The sequence below is a fragment of the Phalangium opilio genome, unplaced genomic scaffold, assembly GCF_054372755.1.
Source record: "Phalangium opilio isolate 3A_F unplaced genomic scaffold, DU_Popi_V2 ptg000217l_1, whole genome shotgun sequence".
In the NCBI taxonomy this organism is placed as follows: Eukaryota; Metazoa; Arthropoda; class Arachnida; order Opiliones; family Phalangiidae; genus Phalangium; species Phalangium opilio.
The window spans coordinates 5,738,690-5,763,943 of record NW_028324218.1 but is presented as its reverse complement, the minus strand read 5'-3'; the positions used below and the strand labels follow the sequence as shown (position 1 = coordinate 5,763,943).

At 36.4% G+C, this 25,254-nt stretch overlaps 3 protein-coding genes across 6 annotated transcripts in view; all 3 read right to left on the bottom strand.

Moving 5' to 3' along the window:
- Nucleotides 1-11,371, bottom strand: part of LOC149615900 (bicaudal D-related protein homolog) — a 64,531-nt gene extending 53,160 nt beyond the window's left edge. Inside the window, exon 1 of the mRNA XM_089857363.1 lies at nt 10,655-11,371. Within this exon, the coding sequence (XP_089713489.1) occupies nt 10,655-10,909 (255 nt within the window). The 5' untranslated portion in view covers nt 10,910-11,371. The remainder of the gene's footprint in view (nt 1-10,654) is intronic.
- Nucleotides 11,372-12,094: 723 nt separating this feature from the next.
- LOC149615899 (armadillo-like helical domain-containing protein 3) lies at nt 12,095-14,547 on the bottom strand. The gene has a single exon (XM_089857359.1). It carries the CDS (start codon nt 14,238-14,240, stop codon nt 12,231-12,233), a length of 2,010 nt encoding a protein of 669 aa, XP_089713485.1. The 5' UTR covers nt 14,241-14,547; the 3' UTR covers nt 12,095-12,230.
- A 2,094-nt stretch (nt 14,548-16,641) lies between these two features.
- inaE (inactivation no afterpotential E) overlaps nt 16,642-25,254 on the bottom strand; it is a 112,220-nt gene continuing 103,607 nt past the window's right edge. For 2 of the 4 annotated variants that reach the window (XM_089857340.1, XM_089857338.1), the window contains 11 exons: nt 23,869-24,080; nt 23,412-23,776; nt 22,914-23,048; nt 22,618-22,820; nt 22,211-22,439; nt 21,980-22,138; nt 21,753-21,895; nt 21,022-21,163; nt 19,065-19,279; nt 18,860-18,992; nt 16,642-18,572 (listed from right to left, as the gene is read on the bottom strand). In XM_089857340.1, the coding sequence (XP_089713466.1) occupies nt 17,283-18,572; nt 18,860-18,992; nt 19,065-19,279; nt 21,022-21,163; nt 21,753-21,895; nt 21,980-22,138; nt 22,211-22,439; nt 22,618-22,820; nt 22,914-23,048; nt 23,412-23,776; nt 23,869-23,935 (3,081 nt within the window). In that variant the 5' untranslated portion in view covers nt 23,936-24,080 and the 3' untranslated portion in view covers nt 16,642-17,282. Of the gene's footprint in view, nt 18,573-18,859; nt 18,993-19,064; nt 19,280-21,021; nt 21,164-21,752; nt 21,896-21,979; nt 22,139-22,210; nt 22,440-22,617; nt 22,821-22,913; nt 23,049-23,411; nt 23,777-23,868; nt 24,081-24,193; nt 24,213-25,254 lie in introns of those variants that run through there. The other 2 variants (XM_089857342.1, XM_089857339.1) reach the window with 2 other exon arrangements.

The window sequence follows — 25,254 nt, the reverse complement described above, 5'->3', positions numbered from 1 at the left end:
ATACGATTCGTAATGCTACTGAGAGACTTACAGCAGCTCGAGATAACTAGTTCGAGAAGGAGAACGACGGAAGCGAGAATTCAATTGAAGTCCTAAGTACACTCGGTGCATGGTTAATTAATTTTGCAGCTAGACCTTTTTTCCATCTAGGCACTCCTATTTAGTCTGCATTACTAAGCCCAAATTTGACAGCAGCGCCTCACTCACTCACCAGGCCTCCCTCACTTTACCTCCTCGAATCTATGACCTCACTCACTCACTCACTCACTCACTTCAAATTCATTACAAGCCTTTCAGTTTGTCATGACCAGATATTAATTAAACAAACTTATGGAAGGAGCATATCTTATCAATTTATAATACTGTCATACTTATGAAAAACATTTATGGTTTGAACTGAGGGTAATGGCCGTTTTATTAAAATATAAATTTAAATTTTCATAGAAATAAAAAATCATATTATTATATGCAAATTAAAGAACTTTATTAATGTTCACTACACTTTGACTGTTCAAATTTTTCAATATGAGTTTCTACTATACTCAAAGGCACGGTTGTGTATATTTAAACGGGTATTTAAAGAGCATTATACTCATATTTTAACGCGTTTCACACTCCGAGTGATAATATCGCCTATGGGTGGTTGAATTTATTTTAGTGTATTGGAAGTCGATTACCCTCAAAAGAAGAACTCATAAAAATCGCTCGTCAAATCATCCATTAATACGGAATAAAAAATTTTCCCTTAACAAGTTTCTCTCTAAAATTTTAATTCGCATCGTAGAATTTGTGGGCTAACATTCTCAATGCCAATAAACTTCTTTTTAAAAATAATATTGTTATTCAATATTTTGTGAAAGAAATATTTTCAATATTTAACAAACAGGGATAGATTTAATTTTAGAAATAGGAATGGAGAACAGAGTAGTAATCTGGGCGCGCGTCAAAGTCCCGGACCCCCTTCCACGGGACATAGGGGGGGGGGGGGTATGAAAGAAGAGGCGGGTAGGTCATAGCCACAGAGGTAAAAAGGAATTACGTATATTTCGCCGTCCCCGTCAGCAACGTCATCAAAACGTAGTTTAAGTGAGCAGCCAATAAGATAATTTAAACTTTCCGTCGTTACGTGTTGGAGGGAGGGGCTCTATACTGGGTGGTCTATGAGTCGGACTACTGAAGTAAATACTAACCGTTCTCCATTCCTACTTCTAAAATTAAATCTATCCCTGTTGTTAACTTATTTTTCGCCGTCCCCGTCAGCAACGTCATCAAAACATAGTTTAAATGAGCAGCCAATGAGATAGTTTAAACTTTTCGTTATGTGTTGGAGGGAGGGGCTCTATACTGGGTTAGCTATGAGTCGGAATAACTGAAGTAAATACTAACCGTTCTCCATTCCTACTTCTAAAATTAAATCTATCCCTGTTATCTGGACTTTTCTTTTTAACTGGATTTAATGGAATTGTCTATTGTCCCGTTGACCCAAGCATTGGAAACAGATTAAAAATGTAATCGGATTAAAACTATCAATCAAACGATACCCAGGTTAAGCTAGCGTAACCAAAATGTGTGTTCTTATAAACTATAAACTTTTCATTTTCTTGACACAAAAACACCGATATTTCCTTTGACATAATAGAAATTGGGTTATTTTCAATAGAATTAACTTTGAAAATCGCGTTCGGATTTAAAGGTAGCGGCCAGGAAACGGCTTTATAACGAAGTTAATGATAATCCGCCCATTAGAGCAATTTAGTCTCGTGTATACAAGCGCCCTCTTGCTTAGCCAATCAGAACGGTACATGTCTACGTAGACCTCATTGGGTAACCGACTGTGAAATATGACGTCATCTTTTAAATGTATTAATAATATGGTTTTTAGGTATTATCAATCGGAATTAAACTCGATCATTTCTCGATTAATTTAATTTTATATAAAAATTTGGAATCGGTTTTTAGTTTATTTCATTTCCCTGGTCTTTTTTTGTCAATTTTAAAATTTCCCCGACCTTTTTTGTCAATTTTACAATTTCCCCGACCTTTTGTGGTAAATTTTTCAATTTCCCTGACCTTTTGTGGTCAATTTTTCAATTTCCCTGACCTTTTGTGGTCAATTTTTCAATTTCCCTGACCTTTTGTGGTCAATTTTTCAATTTCCCTGACCTTTTGTGGTCAATTTTTCAATTTCCCTGGCCTTTTTTGACAAGTTTACAATTTCCCTGACCTTTTTTTTCAATTTTACAAATTTTTGAAAATTTTAAAATTCCCGGAAATGTTTGACAATTTTAAGTTTCCCCGAAATTTTTGACAATTTCCCAAACTCCCTGACTTTTCCGTCAATTTTAAAAGTCCCTTCTCAGATTAAAACACACTAACACTCATTATTAACTATCTTAAACTAAAATCAACAATTAACCTCAACGTTTAATCATCCTTGGCTAACCCATAAAAAAACGGTACCCGGTAATTATAAGCAATTAGACATTATTATAACCAATCAGCACCCCATATAACATCCTCGTAGACCTTAACACTATCAAACCCTAAGCCCTGACACAACCCAACGAAAAAAAACCAAAACCCGTACAGTATTGTTCCGGTTCACAAATCTTTTTAACATTTTCCATAATTGAAGTTTTTTATTTAAGTTTAAAAAGCATATATATTTTTTCTCTTTTCAAAGAAGTATTATTATTATTGTTAAAAGGTTTAATAGGTGTAACTAGCTGAACTATGAAATAGGTTTTTCCGGGTTTACTAAATGCATCCGTTATCCTTTATCCAATCCATTTGCTCAAATTCTGCCTCGGATATCGTGAATGTTTGAAATTACTAAACCTAAATTTTGTTTGCGACAAATACAATTCACAATTCTGGGAAAAACGTTAGGTTGTTTTTTATTTCTCTTTCTTTTGAATATTATTGTTGAAAGTTTATGTAAATTAGCTTTTATTTAATCGAAATTATGTTTGTACGCGTCATTTCAGTTCGTTGAAATCGGGGTTCGAAGTACTTTCGACGTAGACTTTCATTCTTATGACAATGGGAACTAAAATTTCGCTGCTTTTGACAGCTAAGTTTGTAAAAATAGTTTCTTTCAATTGACTGTTTGTACTAAAAGTTGTTAAACATCGTCTGCTTAACACAACGCTGGAGGTATTGGGTTTTAGGCTTAACAGGAGCAGGGCCGGAAATAAGGAAAAATTCTTATAGGACATGGGTCCAGCGACCCCTCCTTTGACTAGAAAATTTATAGGACATTGTCCACTAGATTGCGCAAAAATAGTGTCGCGTGTTCATGGTCAAGCTATCAAAACTTTGGGAAAATTTATTGGTCAAACTGGCCAGTGACCCCCTTAGTTTTTAAAAATATTATGGGACATTTTAAAACGTTATAGTGTCTCGTGCTTATTTCCGGCCCTGAACAAGAGATACTGAGTTTAGGCTTAGCTTTAGGTGATAATATCAGTGTTTTGGCGTCTCATTTCATCTAAATATGAAAAAATACTTAATTTTTAATAAATAACGACACTCTACTTGAACTCACTTGCATTCAATTACTTTACTATAAAAAAGCACTACTAAAATTAATTAATATTCGTAATAAAGTACTTTCAATAAACCTCTTATAGCTAATTTTATCCCAGAATGACGTCAAGAAATCCCCTATGACGTAACATAGAATTGACCGTTAGTTTTAGTTGACCGGGCAATGTATAGAATTGTAAGAATGGGAGCGGTACCTATAGTGGGTGGTGTGTATATATTTGGGCGTAGGCTATTCAGACCACATAGCTTGTGTGATCTCGACACGGTTTATGGCTAAAACGTTCTTTTCAAAGTGACCAGAGACCGTGAATGGACAATAAGTTAATTGCCACAACGGAACACGTTACATAAAAAAGGATATATAACGGGTCAACTCATGTCCGAAAAAAGGGGACCTACAGAAATTTTTTAGGAAGTTTTTAAAAATCTTTTGTTTTGTTTGAACTTTAGACAAAATTCTGTTACACATTTATTTATTTTTTTGTCGTTTTTGATGTTGTTTAAATACGATTTTTCTTTTCAAAGTCTGTTTAGCATACTTTTGACTATAATAAATAGTGTGCAGACAAGTGTTGCCAGATATTTTTAAGTGCAAATCCACCGCTATCAACAAGAACTGAAAAATTTGTAGAATTCTGTTTGATCCAGTGATCATTTGTGACTTTCTAACCTGCATGCAGCCTAAACCCAGTATCTCCCGCTATGCCGAAACCCCAGTATCTCCCGCTATGCCGAAACCCCAGTATCTCCCGCTATGCCGAAACCCCAGTATCTCCCGCTATGCCGAAACCCCAGTAGCTACATAAGCCTCATATAATGAAAATAGTCCAAATTATATAAAAAATGATGATTTAGAAATCGTAGCCAGCAAAAATAAATAAAACTTGTGTAAAGATAACGTCACTGTTAGAAATCTTCATCTGACCATTACATCAGCAAAGTAAGGTAGATTTTTTTCTGGGCTAATCAAGGTTTTTAGCAAAGGTAGGTAGGTAATTCAAACCAAAAAACTACTGTAAGTGTAATCATGACTTAATCTTAACGGTGAGCCAAGCAGCTACCGTAACATTAACTTCCAACAACGGTACACATATTCTTCTAAGTCTGTTATCAATAGGTGTTATCTTCTTCTAGTTTGTGTTCCGCTCTACGGACCAAATTCGCTTTAGTACTTTAGTTTCGTTAGGTCAAATTTTTTTTGATGACTTAGTTGTTAATTTAGTTGAATATCTTTCGTTGTATTGTTAATAAAATAAAATATCTTCGGGCGTTTCTGACTTATGTTGATTTGTTTTAAAATATGGCAATTTGGGGATTGTCTTGGTCAGTATTTTAGTCATCCTACTGTTTCATTCCTTGATTTTTCCCTGAAATTTTCACTTAAATTTTCAAAATCCCTTACATTTTCACACCCAAATATTCGAAATCCCCGACCTTTTCACACCATTTTTAAAAATCTCCGACATTTTCACACCAATTTTCAAAATCCCCGACCTTTTCACACCATTTTTAAAAATCTCCGACCTTTTCACACCATTTTTAAAAATCTCCGACATTTTCACACCATTTTTTAAAAATCCCTAAAAATTTTTCACCATTTTTTAAAAATCCCTGAAATTTTCACACAAAATATTCAAAATCCCTGACATTGTCACACCAAAATATTCAAAATCCCTTACATTATAACCCCAAATATTCAAAATCCCTTACATTATAACCCCAAATATTCAAAATCCCTTACATTATAACCCCAAATATTCAAAATCCCTTACATTATAACCCCAAATATTCAAAATCCCTTACATTATAACCCCAAATATTCAAAATCCCTTACATTATAACCCCAAATATTCAAAATCCCTTACATTATAACCCCAAATATTCAAAATCCCTTACATTATAACCCCAAATATTCAAAATCCCTTACATTATAACCCCAAATATTCAAAATCCCTTACATTATAACCCCAAATATTCAAAATCCCTTACATTATAACCCCAAATATTCAAAATCCCTTACATTATAACCCCAAATATTCAAAATCCCTTACATTATAACCCCAAATATTCAAAATCCCTTACATTATAACCCCAAATATTCAAAATCCCTTACATTATAACCCCAAATATTCAAAATCCCTTACATTATAACCCCAAATATTCAAAATCCCTTACATTATAACCCCAAATATTCAAAATCCCTTACATTATAACCCCAAATATTCAAAATCCCTTACATTATAACCCCAAATATTCAAAATCCCTTACATTATAACCCCAAATATTCAAAACCCCTACATTATAACCCCAAATATTCAAAATCCCTTACATTATAACCCCAATTATTCAAAATCCCTTACATTTTCACACCCCAATTTCCAAAATCCCCGACATATTCACAAATATTTTGAAAACCTAGAGCAAGCTACCTTTTCCAGGATTTACAAAATACCGTTCCATTTATATTACTCTGTTTATGGTTTCTAAATTTCGAAACATTGAAAATAGTAGAAAAATCAAAGTAGTCTGGGGGCACCCCTATTTCCGGAGCGGCGGATATTAAGGTCAGAGCAATTTTCGGTCTCCTAGTCAAATCAAATTTATATTTCTTTGGAAATAACGTAATATTTAAATAGGCTAAACCATATTAGATTTTTTATTATTTTTTTCTTTTTTTCAATCCAATTTTTCTTTCAAAATACATATAAGAACTATTTTACCTTCAAAAAGGTAAATTTTTATTGGGGTTTTTGGGCGAAGTGAAAGTTCTCGTTAAGGTAAGGTGGCCTTTTGCGGGCTACTGCATTTGCTGTTATTTATTATTATTGAAATTGGTAAATTTCCTATTGAATTTTTTTTAAAGAAATGAAGTTCCTTTGTTTTTAAAAATATTTGTTAAAAAAATCGCTATTTCCAGATTTATTTATCAGTGGTGGACTGTTAGGATAAAAATTTGAATGTCAAATTTTAATTAAAAATGTGTCAGTTATTAAATATTGTAATTGACTCCGGAATTTTATTTAATAACTGTTTAATATAAAAACCAATAATATTAAAAATTAAATTAAAAATATCTCGTTTGAAATATTTAGAATTTTTTTTTAAGAATTATATTTAATTGGTTTGTATAATTAAAATTGGTAATCGGTTATTAAATATTGTAATTGATTTGAAAATTTAATTCAACCGTTTAATATAAAAACCAATAATATTAAAAATTAAATTAAAAATATCTCGCTTGTTATATTTAGAGTTTTTACAGAATTATTTATTTATTTCTTTTTTATAACGAAATTTGGGAATATTAATAAATATATAATTTACGTGTAATACCCGTAAAGTTTACATCCAATAGGATCTTATACCCCAACTACGTCATCTACTACACACATACCTTTAATACTGCACCCTGTTAAAATTCCCTAACACCCATTTTTAAAATCCCTAAATTTCAACAAATTTCAAAAACAAAAAATTGCCATTTTTTCGTTACCATCACACACACTTCCGGCTATTATTTAACTCTATTTTTAAAGTCCAACGGGATTTTATACCCAACTACGTCATCTACTACACCAGGAGTTCATACCTTAAAAATTCAACCCTGTTAAAATTCCCTAACACCTATTTTTTAAAATCCCAAAATTTCAACCAATTCCAACAAAAAAAATGCAATTTTTTCGTTACCATCACAAACACTACTTCCGGCTATTATTTAACTTACGCAACTTCCCCCAACCCGAATCCCCCCTGAACGAACTCCTACGGGAGTCCCGTCCGTTTTTCCCGAAATCGCAACAAGAATTAGTGACGTATAGGTTTTTGACCTTTAGGAAAAAGCAGTTCCTACCTACTATGAGTATGGTATGGTACTCGGAAATCTCCTTCAGAGAGAGAGACAGACCCCTCTACCTATTTAAGGGGGCCGCTGTACAAAAACAGGAGGGAGACCAGAGATATGTACAGTCTATACATGTGTCAGCTCCTACACTATAGCATGGCTACAGACACGCAATATGTTACTCTACAGATTGCCAGCCTTAACTAGCTAGCACTCTCAGAACGGAATTAACGGCCAGAAGAAATGTATATATTAGTTCAGGTCTAAGAGTTTTACTATTTAGTAATATATTTCCCTGATTTGGCAAAATATTATAATGAATTTGCCTGATTTTAAGAAATAATCAAGATTTTCCCTGATTTGACAAAATAATTATAATGAATTTCCATGATTTTACCAAAAAATTATAATAAATTTCCCTAATTTTACGAATTAATCAAGGGTTTTCCCAGATTTTTCAAGATTATCATAATTTTCCCTGATTATCACCTGTAATCGCAATATTTCCCTGATTATCACCTGTAATCGCAATATTTCCCTGATTATCACCTGTAATCGCAATATTTCCCTGATTATCACCTGTAATCGCAATATTTCCCTGATTATCACCTGTAATCGCAATATTTCCCTGATTATCACCTGTAATCGCAATATTTCCCTGATTATCACCTGTAATCGCAATATTTCCCTGATTATCACCTGTAATCGCAATATTTCCCTGATTATCACCTGTAATCGCAATATTTCCCTGATTTTTCAAGATAATGATATTTCCCTGATTTTTCAAGATAATGATAATATTTCCCTGATTTTTCAAGATAATGATAATATTTCCCTGATTTTTCAAGATAATGATAATATTTCCCTGATTTTTCTAGATAATCACAATATATCCCTGATGTTTAAAACAATCATAATTTTATTCCCATAATGTTTAAGATAATCATAATTTTATTCCCATAATGTTTAAGATAATAATAATTTTCCCTTAGTTTTTCACTCTTAAACTAACTAATTTCCCTGAAATTCACAAGTCTGTCCTTCCTTAAATATCCGTATAAATCTTCGTTATCAGAATGAAAAACATTACCAAGGAAAAGTTTCTTTAAATTAACACCTACAGGCTACATCCATCTCCACGCCGTCAAGTTGTTAACTTAATTTACAAGTCACTAGAAGCTAGTCGTTATAAACACCGAATCTAATTTTACAAAGGAAATTTCACATAAATAAAATTTTAAAAACAGTGTTTAAGAGGGTACGCTCCGACTAGCATACACTGTGGCAGCATATCCAATTAAAATTTAGTCTTTAACACGTCGGTAAAGGCTTCAATTAGAGCCTTGTCAACACACCATGCACTCTTCTAGAAGTCTATATTTTGCATATTAACCGCTAAAGCAACCAAGTAGAAAACCATACCAGGAAAAAGTAAATTTTTTTTACTGAAAAATTCTTGGCTTTTTTATTTTTTAACATTTTCATTTTGTACTTATCAGAGCTTTTAAGTTATTAAATTTCACAACAAGTACTTTTATATTATTAGCTAGCCTTAGAACAAGTAGAGTTTATCTAGCCTTAGAACAAGTAGAGTTTATCTAGCCTTAGAACAAGTAGAGTTTATCTAGCCTTAGAACAAGTAGAGTTTATCTAGCCTTAGAACAAGTAGAGTTTATCTAGCCTTAGAACAAGTAGAGTTTATCTAGCCTTAGAACAAGTAGAGTTTATCTAGCCTTAGAACAAGTAGAGTTTATCTAGCCTTAGAACAAGTAGAGTTTATCTAGCCTTAGAACAAGTAGAGTTTATCTAGCCTTAGAACAAGTAGAGTTTATCTAGCCTTAAAACGAGTAGAGTTAAAAAAAAATACAAGGTGTTTATGATAAGTCTGTAAGAAATTAAGGGATTGTGTTCTTTGGGTGCACAATTTTGAGTCGAAAATGTCACTAATTTCTATGTTCAAAATTTTGTACAAAAACAACACTGTTTTCAAGTTAAGATTGTCCATAGTATTTTACAGAAGACCACCTTAATCTTAATTAATAAACTGATTTAGACAATGATTGCTAACTAATTTAATTAATTAAGGGGTCATCCCTAAAACACTCAAATCAAATCATAATTCTCGAAAACAGTGTCCCTTGTATCAAACAAAATGGAGATAGATAGAAGTAATTAGTATAGAACATTTTAGACTCAAAATCGATTGATTTCCCAAAGAACAATTAACATACCCCTTAATTTATGGCTGCAAACTTATCAGAAACACACTGTATAAATATTAGATATCTATATTGGAAGAAATGTACATACTCTACCATTAAAGCTTTATTTAAATTTAAAATTATCAAATTTTCATTATTTAATCAGTAAATATCAAAGTTGAACGCTTGTTTGATAAAAATATAAGGACTTAAAAATAATATTGCGTGACACCTGCATCGATCTATTCTATTCTGTTTTTGCATATGACCATTAGTGCTACAACTACATCGAAAGAGCTGAAACTATAACATATCGACTCAAAACTCAAGTGTTTACTACTAGAATTCTCCAAGGTAACCAACCAATGAAATGGCTGGATTTCAAACCCGACGTCATTTGCAACAACTACACGTGGTTTTATGTGCAAACCGTTATAGCTTTTTATGTCATTAGTTGCTTTCTAAATCGGTTAGCAGAAGCAATAATGGTGTATGAATTTGTCTAAAAATAAAAACTGAAAAAGCAAACGTTTCAAACGGAGTTTCCTATTATTATTATTTTTTGTGTTAAGGTCAAAGTTCATCACCCTGTTCAGTCTTAACTAGGTTTGGCGCTCATTGGTTAATATTAACTTATGAAGCAATCCGATGCACAAGTACACTCTCGAAGAAGTTAAAACAAAAATAGGTTTAGGCCTTAATCATTCAACAATTGACATTTCCTTACTAGCTAAGACAGTTAAGTAGATAAATCACCGCTCAAATTTCGTCTGTCAACAATACACATAACATAGATATACCGCTTGAAACGGTCGCGAGATCCATAATATTGTATTTCCGATTTCCGCCCAAGTTTAAATATAAAATTGGTCTGCCCAAAAAGGATATGCCCTTTTTACCCCCTAAACATCCCCTCATTAGCGAAAATTACGCCCAAAAATATACCTATTTTGAATAAGAGATACGGATAAAACGGAACTATAATAGGCCTAAGGCGAAACAAGTTTGAAGAAATACCGGTACACTAATTTGCATGAGCCCCCAGAAAAAAAACTTTGCCTACCTCAAGTTTAGAAGTATAATCCTCTGTAATCTTCTCATTTGCCCGGCTTAATTCTTCATTTCTTTCAAGTAAAGCTTTGCCTAATTCGGCCGCTAATATCAGATCTTTTTCTTTTTGGGCTAATTGCCCATAAATGTCTAATTCTTCATCCGAAGATTCACTATTTCGCGAGTTGTTACTTTCCATAACGAGTATGTAATCCTCTAAATCACTGTATAGTCCGTTTGAGGACGGAGTTTTTTGCATAACACTCATTGTAAAATTTGTAGTTTATATTATATAATTCACAATACCACTTAATTTTGTTAAATACTTATAAAACAAACGACACTTTGCACCGTTTAAAGTTCGTACTAAAAACTATTAGTTTAGTAGCAGACGACGCGGAACTTGATGAAAAGTTACGCTAAGCCTTGGTTTTCAAACTAATTAATATGTATCAAGTTCCATCCAAACTAAACGTACTGAAGCCGCGCTGTTTCGACGTTGATTTTGAGGTAAAAATCCAAATAATCCAATGATCAAATCTAAAATTGTTCTTCTCGCGGCCGGCTAATCCCATGGTCAGTTAAATTTAATCCAAAATTCATGAAATTTTTAGATTCTCATAATTTCGACGGACATAAGCTTCGCGCCAATATCACATTGTAAAGAAAGCGCGAAAACGGTTAGCCCCTATCACTTCAAACGCGGCTTCTCGACTAATGCCGTTAGAGAATAGCCTAGATCAACTAACGTTCCCCCGTGTTCTGAGACATAGTATTGTAGGGGGAAATCCACTAAAGGGGGAAGCCCAGTGGCGGCTCGGACAGGTATGGAGTAAGAGAGGTAGAAGGAAGGAAAGAATTGCTCACCTGGTGCGCCATAACCCCCTATGTAGATCCCCCTACCACTATCAAAAGTTGCGTACCTTTTCAATTGTGTTTCGCGGATTTTTTTTATGTATATTTTAATTAGTTTCAAGCAGGGTTCTTTTGATTACTAAAAGTAATTAAAAGTGTTATATTGTTTATAGTGGGTTAATTTAAAGATATTTCTGCGTAAAATATGAATGAAATTATGGGGGCAACATCTGTTCTGGCGCTTTTCTAAAAGCAGACTTACACTTACGCGGGAAACTTTGTACACTTACGATAGTGGCGACATATAGTATCGTTCTTGTGAAGTTTATTTATAAACATTAATTTTTCTTTTTAATAAAGATGATTTAAATATGCCTAAATTAGTTTTAATATTTAGGTTATTAGTACTGAAAATTAATATTGAATATTTTGATAATTATTCTGCATTCTTATAATTATATATAGAGTAATGGCACCTACTTGCCTTTGACTGTATTAAGCACTATGGGTAGTTAACATGGAGTGCTACTACTCTATGGGAAATTTAAATCCAGGCACACGCCCGTTTTATAATCGAAATTAAAAAACGATTAAGGTGTTAATTTAAATAGTTAATTTTATTTAGTGCTATATATAGTACAATTAGGCAAAATTATGGCTTACATAATTATAAAAATTAATTAAAGCAATTATTAAGTTAAAAATTAGTAATAAAACTCGGTTATCTCAGGCTCTCAGCATATTGTCCAAAATTCTTGCATTAAATTAGACTTTTCGGGAGATGAAAATTCTTGACTATTGCGATAATCAACAATAACATTTCTCAACATTTGCGTGAAGAAAGACATTTCCTTTGGCTTTTCAGCGTATCTCTCATACTGATCCAAATTATCCTGCAGCTTCAAGGTCAAACTATCATAATTGCTCCGAACCACGTCTAAAACTTGTTGCTCGGTTAATGCAGACAAGTGATTAGTCGAACTCCAGGCATCAATTTTTGGTGTAAAATGGTTAATAATAGCCCGTACGTTAACCAGACTATTAGTTAAGGTAGAAGCTGCGTCTTTGCATTCATCATTAGTTGTAGTGTAACGTAAAGCCATTGAATACATATTATCGAACACTTCGTGCATTCTGACAATTTCATAGTAAAGTTCATCGTAACTTGACGGAGACGGTAAAAAAGTGTCACCGTACGTGATGAACAAGTTGAATATATTGACGACTTGTATTGGAATAACGAATATATTGAATTTCTTGACTAGATCGGATTCGTGGCTCAGAATAAACTTCAGTAAACTGATTAGGGCGTTCCATAGATCCTTCCAATTATAAATCAATCGAACCCTGCATTTTTTCTGATAGCAAATAATGCGATGTACAACACCGAGGCAACGTGTGTACAATTCCATCACCAGGCTTTTTCGCATATGACTCAATATAAACTCGACTGTTAGATCCAAAAGAGCGCATATTAAAGGTCTGGCTGGTCCACCTTTATCAACAGACACTTTACGATGTCTCATTGGCATTCTATGCAAATTTACTTTAAAGACCATATTGACATCGTGAAGAATTGAATTTGCGTATTGGTCTTCGGCAATGCATGTAAAAATGATGAAACAGAGTTTGCAAGTTGCAATACTCCTTTCGTCTTTCGAATCCTGCATTACAATTGAACAAAACTCCAAGAAGGTGACGAGTAAATTCGACGGTGGAGTTTGAACTACAGATATATCTGTTGTTGCTTCTGTAGTGATCACTTCTTTAAGTGACGCAGAAATTGGAGCTGATGATGATATTTCAGCTTGGGAATGCGTTAATGTGGTTAAGAAGTTGCGATTAAGGTGAACGGCTTCGTATAACGCAAGTAAAACCGCGTTATTAACACGAGGTTTCTTTCGTTCGACACTTTCATCTTCTGCCAAAAACATGCTTCCAACCATTGAAGTTATAGTTGAAAGTAAACCTCCTTGAGGTTCGGCTTGCATTTGAGCAAATTGTTTATTATATTCCGTTAATTCTTGCGATAAAACTTGCCCGTATCCGTTCAGAGCGAGTTCATTATCAACGATCGATAGTTTAACCATATAAGGGTTTGACGCTTCGTACTTTCTATAACTAACCAGGATGGTTAAGAGCAAAACGGAGTCGTATCCGTGTTGAATACGAGATTGAGGATCGATAAGCAGTTGAATTATTGCCTCAAATACGCTATTCATCATTAAAAACTCCAATATAGTGTTTTGGCTAACGTTTTCGGTTGCCATTACCAATATAAGGAGGAACTTTTGCGTCAGGGATTTTAAATTATGATGGTAATCCCCAGTAAGAAATTGACAAATACGGTCAATTAAGACTTGCATTTGAAACTCAGCAACGTCAAATCCAACCAAGAGGTTGATTGCGTCAAAACCATGATCGCTAATACCTTTACGGTATACGCCACGAACCAAGGAACTTAGGGTTTGTATGGCATTTACAATTCTAATTTGGTTCTCGCCTTTTAAAGCTTCAACACTATGGTAAAATAAGTTGTTGATTGTTTCTTTTAAATTGACAACTTCTTCGTTAGTCAGGCTTTCAAATTGTTGGTCTATAAACTTGGTATTGACACGCAAGAGAAATAGTTCATCCCAAAAGTTACGGTTTCCTAAAGATGGATCTTCTCCACGGAAAAATGCTTCGTATATTTGAACTATCTTTTCTTTAAGGGGCTTTTTACTGCCACTGTGTTTCCCCATAATTTAAATTTAATTGCAAAATTTTATCTATTAGTCTATTACTAATAAAAAGTCGGTAAACTTATGCCTTGGCTGTAGCAGACGAACTCTGACCGATAATTTTTTTTTTCTTATAAAGAATGTGGAAATGTACAAGTTTATAATTTTATTTGAATAATTAGTTATGAAGGTGAATTAGTTTCGCTTACTGAAGAATGTAGCGAGTCATAATTACCTTACGAATGACGTGGACTCGCGGACTTATTTATTACAGTTACTATCTTTGACATATTTTATCCGCCATTAATCCTCGGTAGAGGGAACACTATACCAGGGATGTTTGATATATCGACACTCTATAGGGATCGGCCTCTTCCTATACCCGTAATGTTAAAAAAAGGGGCAAGTTTTTGAGGCTAACGACAGCGCCATCTGAATTGCGGGAGCATCGTAACCATGTGATGATTCGTCTGCTAGTAGTACTGCCCCTCTGCGAGGCCTATAAAAGTTTAAAAACAACGATGAAGAGAGTTATGTTCGGAATTAAAACATGGACAAAAACAACGAGAAGCTTATTTATTTGTATGAAATTTCAAGTTATTTCAGTGAGTAGTAGTTAATTGATATTAAACTTAGTATAAATAGGTGAATGTTTTCTTTTTAGTGTTGAATTTTCTGTTTAGGAAACTTGAAAAGGGATAATCTTGGATATTTTACTTTGCTCCACAGTAAGGAACTGAACAAAAAGTTCCAGGCATTTTAAAAAAAATATTTTAATTTACAAATAGTTTTCAGTTTAAAAGAGTGAAAAGGTATGGAAAAGGCAATTTTGAGATAACTCGTTGAAATTGCGCGGCCAATCTTTCGTAATTTGCGCCTTTTTTATTTCAACCAATCAGTAAATCATTTTCTTCCCACCTTTGAATTTCTCGTGACTTGACGTCATGAATATAGTTACGCTGCTCCCTGACACCAGGCGTCCGATTTTTGAGACGGCTCGCTTTTTTACCCCACCTTTTGTCAAGAGAGGCCGATCCCTATAGAGTGTCGATATATCAAAGATCCCTGACTATACCGAGTAATCGTTCTCTGAACGGTCTCTCCAAAGAGACTATAAACCCCAAGGAGTGGAAGGAATGCCTCAACTAGTTGCCCGCTTTTTCCTGGTACAGGGCGACTTCCGCTAAGCAAAATTAAACGGGCCGGAAGCTCTCATGTACCAATTTAGGAGCAACATCATTATTTGCGCTTGTAGAGCGGGAGACCTGCCCATGGATTAACTAACCGTGTTTCCCATGTAATGCTATCGCCAACTACATGTTCCGAATTATTCCTTGATTCCCCTCTTCATTCCCCCAATTTATTGGACCAAAACGGATGTAGATATAGCGCCATCTCTCGCCAAAATAAATCGTTTTTGCCCAATTTAGGCAGTATTTCAATTTTGACGTCATAGGACACGTGATATTTGGTACAATTTTCTTATAACTTCCTGTTAGGGATAGTAGCTGCTGCTAGGGGGCGTTTGGAACATGCGTGCTTTATTTTTTGGGGGGAACGAACTATCCCTAGGGTTAGTTAAAGCAGGGATAAGGGAGTCAGATGGATTGGAAATGATGATGGGCGACCTGCGGCACCATATCTCTCCCAGTGTACCTCGCGCACGCCCCTACCCTTCCGTAGGCGATTGCTAAGTGCTGCCGCGTAGCGCCATTTTATTTGAATGAGAACTAGCTTCTATTTTTGAGATAGAGGGAGCGTCCTTTACAATTTCGTCCGGCACGACCCTACCTAACCGCTGGGGATGATGGGAGGACTATGGTGCCGTAGGTGGGGGTACAAAGGCAACGCTTAAGGTATGGGGTTTCCACTCCATTACTCTCTCCTTCAAGGTTAAAGGGCTCCTTCGGACCCTTAGACACATGGCCCCGCGGATTTCCATCCCCTCTTCATAGACGATCTTCCTCAACACTCCCTCTCTCTGGCTAGGTAGGGGGGTTCGGAAATCCGTGGGGCCATGTGTCTAAGGCTCCGAAGGAGCCCTTTAATCCATGACCTGCCACTCCTTGGGGTTTATAGTCTCTATGGTCTCTCTCCCGAAGCGGTATACATTGTGTCTGGGGGACGTTCAATCTGGTTTACTTCAGTTCAGTTCTAAGAATAACGCGTCAACTCAAAAAAAAATCGATGGAAATCAAGCGGGAAGTCTTGACTTTTGAATCAAACATCCTCACGTGGAATAGCAACAATTTCTCCCCAAAATTATTAGTAAAATTGCCACTTACCAGTAAAATAGAATCCCGTTACTATCTGATTCTGTCCAGCACTATATAGCACCTGGAATAAGAAACAAAAATTACTTTTGTTGGAAATCTAGGCCTCGTGGTTCAACCTTATATCAGTCTATAAATTAAACATGTAGAAACTATTTTTCAATTTATTATTATTTTCTTTGGAATATAATTGAACTATTGTATACTTTTTTTTTGTTACTTATATAAGGCTTACGTTCCAAAAATTGTCTTTGTACAAGTTTTCATTGGAATATAACATAAATAAATAAATATAGTAAAATTATAAAACCATATTTATAATAACTTACAATTGATTTTTATTTCGTCTGGCAAATATATTAAAATTTATCGCGATGTTTGGCCTTTGAAAGTTTATATATATATATATATATTAATTTGTACTTATTAAATAATTAAATTAGGGTTATTAAAATTAAATTTGGCGCTACGCATTTGGCAACTATTATATGGAATGATTGTTAAAAATAAATTGTTAAAACTTTGATCTGAAGTTATTCTTAAGTTTAATTTGGTCCTATTGCTTTTTTTGATTGTTTGGCTTACGTCACGGACTTTGAACAACCAATCATAGCTGGCGAATAATTAACCCTGATTGGTTATTCCAAAGCAATTAAGAAGCCCGGTAATTTATTTAAATACTTAAATTATAGTTAATTAACCTTAAAATAAAACCGTTTGTTCATATCGCTGTTAATCGTATAATATTTATAATATTTTAAAACCACTTTATTCCCTGCAATCCATAAAACTATAAATTACTTTCAGTGGGTGGTAACCTATCAACGTCATCATGATGATGACGTGTATGATGTCCATGTGACCTACGCGCGGCATTGTCAAAACTAAGCCTTCTATAAACAGTCCTGGGTGGTGCGGCGGGTGGTGGTGAGTCCTCGCAGTCGGTCTCAAAGACCATATCATCGTCTCTCAATTGACCAAGGTCCATTTCTTCGCGAGATTTCTTCAGTTCATGTCCACGGTGGTCCAAAATATCCAATGACCTTAAATACACGGCGGAAGCGGAATGTTCTAAAGGTGGTGGCGAAGGTAAGGGACTCTGCACGTACGCGTTACTGGAATAAATGTACTCGTGGTTACCGTACTCGCGTTGTTGACTGCTGTACTCGGGGTAAGTTGGGACAAACGAATCTCCGCTATTATAAACACTGTCAGCTGATTCTTCACGCACCATGTCCTCGCTGTCTTGACTACCGTTGAGTTCAAAGGTGACACGTTTCTCGCGCGGTGTAAACGTCCTATCAGACGCGCGTTCGGTACTGCTACTTGCGTAATTACTATCGCCTTCGAACCTAACCACGCCGCTTTGCAAGTTTAGGCTTAACTGAGACGGGTCACACTGTCTGGTTGTCCGTTCCACAGAAGGCGCGGGTTCTAACGTAACTTCAGCTACCATCTGATGACTACTTAAACCATTTCTAACACCATGAGAGTGGTTTTCTAAAAGATGGGGTAAACAAACCACACCTCCTTCGGAATGTTCAGCGTCAATCATTTCCGTTTTTGACGGTACATCGGATGACGTGGTTTTAGGTAAAACGGCGGGGGATTGGGCAATGGTCTCCATCATGGGTACGCCACCCCAAGAGAGTCTAGTACCACCATTACTTAACCGTTGGAAGCTACCTTTGGAAGATATACTTGAAACATCGGATAGTGTCTCCGGGGAAGCGATTGGGGCATATCCCACGAAATTATCCTGTAACATCGAAATCCGTTTCCCAGCTTCAATGGTGACAGTAGGGATTACTAATGGCGATTTAGGTTGGTCAGATGACCCTGCGTTGTCTGGTTTGAACTGAATTGGTTTCAGTCGGTTAGGGGTCTCGGAATGGATAATGGATTCCTGGTTCAGAGCGTCCGGTTGAAGGTCAGTGAAACTGGTCTCAAGAACCAGACGGTGTGGTGGAGTCCTGTCATTGTTGGAGTCGAGTGTGTCCGCGCTATGGCTAAGTAGCTGGCGGCGTTCAACTTCGGTTAGGTTTCGTTGTGGTTTGATTGGTCCGGTGTTGATTAAAAGCTGTTGGTTTCGGTTGGGTGTAAGCTTATTGGCGGGTTTTGAAGCTACTTACGGACCAATCATGCGAGGGTATGGGAGCGTACGGAAAATATACGAAGGATTTTGTATTGTTTAAGCCTATTTCTATTAAGAACAAAGAACTGGTTCGGGAGATAGCGTCATCATGACCTTGAAGGAGCAAGTTAAAGGTCACCAAAAAATTACGCTTAGGAACAAAATACCTTCGTATATGCGCTAAGGTTTACAACATCACAAAGAGTTTTAGGTATGCAAACTAATTCACAAACCTTTTCCAACGCGTCTAGAACCTTATCTGGCATATGGTCCTGCACCATTATTGGTGAAATAAGTACTTCATCAAAAGAAGTATTGTCAGCCAATATGGCTTGATAGACGGGTTCGTTCTTCTTCATGAAGTGTCTAAGTACAACAATTACCCACTAAGTACTTTAACCAATTGAACCTTGGAGACAGACAATAAGACCACCTAACTCTTTCTTAGCTGGATGGTTCCTAACAATATGTATAATCCTGCCTGGTGGATAAAGAGGTTGATGGACAGTCAGGGCGATGGAAGAATCACTGGGATGCGAGCTGACGTCACGCAGTTCCGCTTTGTCGGCGAAGTTGGCGGAATCACTGCCTTCCATGGCACTTTCCTCGTCTTCGGGACAACAGCACAATACGCCACTGAATATGATTTTCCACTGATGTGTCGTTCGTGAGTTTGGATGGTTATAAAGGGAGCAAAGTTGGCGGCAATTGTTAAGTGCCATAACATTGTCAGTCAAGCCATAAAAGGCAATTCAAGTAGCAATGTGAAAAAAGCGACTTCAAAGTCAAATGCATGACAAGTAAATGCAACAATTAATGTTCGCAAGTGCAACAATCAAAACGTTTTTATTACTACCGTATTTTGTTTAGAAACTTGATGAAAAGATTCACTAGGCCTTGGTCTACTTATTGACGGGTATTTTCGTACAGAGGTCAAGGTTCAAGGGTAAAATTTGGCGAACACCAAACAAAGGGTTAAAATGAAGAGGTTACAGGTGAAAATACGTCATGCCTTCATAAAAAAATGGTGAAATCTTAACACAACAGGACTGGTTGCAGTCAAAACTGTCATCGTCAAACATAACATAAGGAAAGGGACCAAGTGCTTTTGCGGACATTTCCATGTCTTCAATCACAATTTCTTCAACCTATTTTCGTCAACTAGGACAGAAAGAAACTGGGTCCAAAAACTGATAACTGACAGTTAGTTGGGGGACAACGTCAAAACTGTACTATTAGGAACTCAAGATTGACCCCTCCCACTTTTCCATAAGTTTACCAATGGCCTCTCAAGAGTGAGCTTCCTCGATAACACAGGAAGGACTTCAATACCTCATCAATCATAAATGGGGGAACATTGTGACGTTAGGGCCCACCAATACTAGGTAGAGCCCGTCTTGCACAAAGGTAACGTGAAAAACACAGTAGATAAGATCGCAATGAATGAGTTAAGCTAAACCATAAGTAGTAATTTGGGCCCCAATAAGTCACTAAAAGTATTGACCAACAATTTCTTCTGTTTGAAGCATTTTTTAAAAAACAATGCTAAATCAAAACCGATATGTTGACCTCTAGTAACTAAGACTTAGCTTAAATTTAAAGTGTCTATTAACAAGGCATCAACGGGTGGGTAAATATTATTTGAAATACGTCATAGGACTGTGAATGAGAAAAGGCGTGGTTCAAGATATGTTCCATAACCATAAGTTTGTCACTGGTTACAAACTGGAGCTTTTCATAAACAGAGTGAGGTAGGTCATAGATTAAAGGTAAAGCGAGGGACGCCTGGTGAGGCGCTGCTGTCAAAGGCTTAGTACAGACTAAGATGGAAGCCCAGCAAAATTAACCGAGTGTATCCAATCAATTCTCGTTTGTCGTTCTCCCTCGACCTAGCTCTCAGTAAGTCTCTAGCATTACGAAGTATAGGTAATGTCATACTTATGGAACATATCTTATAAACTTATGTTATACGTAGCGACATGCCAAGGCTTATTATTTCACCCTTCCTTTATAATCTAAGGCAAAAAAAAGGGTCGTTTCTGGAACTGTACTAAGGAGTAGCAGAGTCTAGAGACTTAAAGCCCTCATGGATCATTGGTAAAAGAAAAACCACGCCTTGTTGAATTTGTGATTGAAGCGAGAACTAAAAAGTTTTCGTCAAGTGGAAAAATACCGGGTTTTCCTTACACTTGGGAGACGCCGGGAAAATCTTTTCCCGATTTAACGCTTCAACACACTTAGCTCAGTTCTTTCAATGATTCTAAGGCTAGTATCTAATTTTGGCAATTCAATTCTACCGACGTGGGTTTGTTCGAATTACCACAGACATACAAGCAACAATGTGCAACAAATTCTAGGAGTTGGAGAAGCAAAAACGAAAAAATGGTTGTCTAACCTTTGGGTCCACGCTTCGTTTGATGGCGTTGATTAAATCCGATCGTAATGTCTCCATTTGATGTAACCCAATTCGTGGTACCACATCTTTGCCCAGAACGACGGAGGTTATGAATGATTTTGTGTATTCAACTGCTGGTAAACTTTAAGTACAAGGTGTTTTAGTTGGTTTTAATTGAAATTATTCATGATAATCGTAGTTGAATATGATAATAGAACTTTTAGATGTATTTTAGGCCTATTTAAACAAATATACAAGAGACCAAGGCTTAGGATACCAGTATATAAATATATCAAATTAAAATTTAATTGATTAATTTTAAGTTTTTCAACAAAACCGTGCGAAAATCATAGTCAATGCAAGTTTGCAACTATGAATTACCGCAGAGGACCCATTAACCTTGATATGACCTTCAAAGAAGCTACCCCGTTCAACTTAAGGCACCGATGTATATGCCTAGGCTTAACACGCCATTTTTAAGTTTTAACTGACAAATCTCGGTCAAAATGATGCGTCGTCTGCTTCAGAGTCAAAAATATTGAAACGTTTCGACTCTGAAGCAGACAACGCATAATTTTGACCCAGATTTATCGGTAAAAATCGCCCGTTAAGCCTTGGCACACGCATCGGGAATAAAGTGAATTCATTATTGTATCAAAAGCTATCTGGCACATTGTCCTTAGTTTACAATGGCGGAGTGGGAAAATTTAAGTCTTTTATACTGAACCTACCTCAACAAACCTCCAGGCGGGGAATAAGCGTAGCATAACAAGTTGGGATATTCTTGCCTTAACAAAATGGCCAATATTGCGGCTGCACCAGCACCCAAGGAATGGCCGACAAGTACCAGATCGTACGACTGGCTACCCTGGTCCTACAACCCCGTCATAAAAAAAACCTCTCGCATTAACCATACAACTCCTTAAACAATAACGAAAATAACCAATAACAATCATACAGGACTGAATCCAAAGGCCTGAGTAAGAATGTTTTCATCGGTTAACTTCCGCCGAATATACTCCGCAGCTTGCACCATCCCTTTGTGCCCAATCCAATCTTCGTGGTTAGGTTCTGTTGGCAAGGGTTCGCCTTCGGCATTCAAGTCAGTAATGACGTCCTATCAATTGGAAATTAATATTCAATCCATGCAGACTCGATTGCATAATCGTTAATCGAAGGACAAGCTCACTTGAAGGGAAAGTGTCCCGCGTATTGACACCACAACCGTTTTCTTCTCGTGATCTAACGCGACGAAAAATGGTGTTTCACCAACTTCCACGTGATAGGTGGCGAAAACGATCTCCATATTGTGCAACTTGCAAAGTTTTTGCAATGCCGCGTAGTTGCAACGGCAACAATTATCATCGACCAATAACATTTGGTTTCGAACGGATTCAGGTTGTTTCATACAACAGCACCTTTCAACGAAGTACAATCATAAGTTCATAAGATATGTTCCATCTAACTATACTTCGTAATGCTGGAGACTTACTGAGAGCTAGTTCGAGAATTGATTACACCTACGTCACTTCATGACAAGCTCTCAGTAACCAGTGTACAAACTTATGGTGAACATATCTTATGAACAATGATTACCTGAGGTAGGGACAGAGTTGGCAACACCCGGTACCACTGTTCAGTATCATAAACATTGGCCAACCATAGACGGCCAAAGCGTAGTGCAAGTAATGAGTGATATTTCGTACTTCTTGCGCCACACCAGGGTGCGTAATATCCAGAAATTTTGTACTCGGTGATACAGACACTCCCGATAAAAATTGATATATGTCGTTTTGCCTCTGAAGTTATACCAAACCACACCATAAACCCATAACTCAACATTTGATGTTAAGCATATGCAAAGATGTAGGATAAAATGTCGCCGTTTTTACCTGTTTAACAGTGGCGAGTCTCTCCAACCTTTGAAACTTTCTTAATAAAACTAATCCAGCAACGACATCAGAAGGCACTACGTCTAAATCACGAAAAAATTCGGACAGCAATTTTGCGATTTCCGCGAAAGAATTCTATAAAAAAATCCTCAACATTTAAAAACAAGTTGACCCAAGGGCTGGGCCAAAATAGTAGCCACATCGTCATCTATTTAATTAGCACTTAAATAAAAATAAAATAAATATAAATACCCCAAAGATACAAATTCAAAAGTATCCGACCCCACAGATAAAAATTAAAAAATATCCGTCCCCACAGATAAAGAAGTACTTTTTTTAAGCTAAAATCTGACCATAACGAAAGCGAAAACTCCGGCCACAACAACGACTACTACTACTATTACAGCTAGGGTGAAACTAAGAGCCTATCGTATAGTACGATGTGACTAAAAAGGAAAAACGAAGCCAAAAAGGTCCAGCAACAAATGCAAAACATACCCTATTTCGATCGGACCTTCCCATACAGCAAAAAAGTAATCTGCATCTCTTATTCCAACTGTCTTGGTATTCACGGACGGCTTTACGGTGTCGCCAATTACGATGACTGTTACCGGACCTCCGGTATCTGAATTTCTGTTTCCCCTCTCTCAGACTTCGTTGGTATCGTTTCATTTTGACCCAGGTACGACCAGCCGCGTCAAAAGTGCACCATACGGTGACCATGACGCTTAGAAGTACGCACCAATTGCAGACAATGATCCCCAGGACGGCTTTCTTAGCAACGCCAAGTGGACACGTGTTGTAATGACGGCTGATCCAAACCACGCCCACGATTAACCAGGCTAATTCTACTAGCAGGATACCTGCAATGAAACGAGACGATTAATGAGATTAATTACGATTTTAAGTCTAATTAGATTAATTACGATTTTCAGTCTAATTAACATTTACATACCTAATCTGACGTATAAGAGGTATTGCATAGATGCTCTTGGTGCGGTGTAAAGAATGGTACCCCTCATGCTGACCCAGGATATGAAACCTTCCACTATGATACAGCCCGTTAAGATAACGATGTACCCGATGACGTGCTCGTGTAGGTCCAGAATGCATTGCGACCATTGACCAAAGTCCACGATACTTAGAATAACTGTCAGGACAATCAACCTACACAAAAGAAAAGAAATTGAAAATTTAATTAATCTTAAGCCAAAACTGTAAAAATTAACATTAATTAAACGATAAGTAAGTCTTAACATAAGTTCATAAGACATGTTCACCATAAGTTTGTCACTGGTTATAAACTGGAGCTTGTAATTTTGAAGTGAGTGAGGTAGGTCATAGATTTGAGGAGGTAAAGCGAGAGAGGCCTGGTGAGGCGCTTCTGTCAAAGGCTTAGTACAGACTAAATAGGAATTAAGATGGACTGCAAAATTAACCACAGAGTGTAGGACTTCAATTCTCGCTTCCGTCGTTCTCCCTCGAACTAGCTGGAGTTGTCTCTTCATTAGCAATTATAGGTAGTGTTATACTTGCAACATATCTTATAAACTTATATTTATCCTACGCGCGTTGGGTGGAATATTTTTAAGTCAAAATGAAAAAAAAAACTTGTTAAGCACGTGGCAAACACGTGGCAGTTTTGAATGAATATATTTATCTTCGCGCCAAAAAAATTCAAGCTCAAATCAGTGAACCAAGGCCGTCATTCACACTCTATAAACTACACTCTCTTCGATATCGACTTTTCACGGTAATCCCAGGAACATTTCTCAGTGAAAAACGCATCGGAATTTTGTCGGGGTAAAGGTCAGGCAAGGAAACTCGAGGTTAAGGGCTTAATGTAGTGAACGTAAGGAGCTCGAATTAAGAGCCGAAGTATAGCAACCCGAGACTCTACGTTGGCTTGACCTTAATCTATTTTGGGGTGGTTAGAGACTAGCTCCGTGTCCAGGACTCTCCACGCTAGGCGAGAACATTAAAGCCATCTTCAACAAGGCTTAACTGTATTTGATGAAGAGCAGTTATAGCAAACATTAGATGAATTCCCCAAGATGAGTAAATTTCACTGGTTTCAAGGTTTTACTTCACTAACAATGAACTTCTGTTAATACCCTTTCAGACTGTTCTAAAATCTGAAGTTCATGTTGGTGAAGTCGCTTTGAACGCTTAATTAGACACGTGTCAACAACTATGTAAAAGATTCGCGGGCTTTATTTGAAAATTTTCATTCAGGGTCAAGATGGCGCCACCTCGTTAGCACCTTTTCTTTAATCATAGCTCACTCGATCATGCCTTACTTGCATGATCAAGTGAGTTATGCTTTAGAAGACGATATATT

Excerpts from the sequence above, each read along its gene's own strand:
- LOC149615899 (XM_089857359.1), bottom strand. The coding sequence starts at position 14,240 with ATGGGGAAACACAGTGGCAGTAAAAAGCCCCTTAAAGAAAAGATAGTT.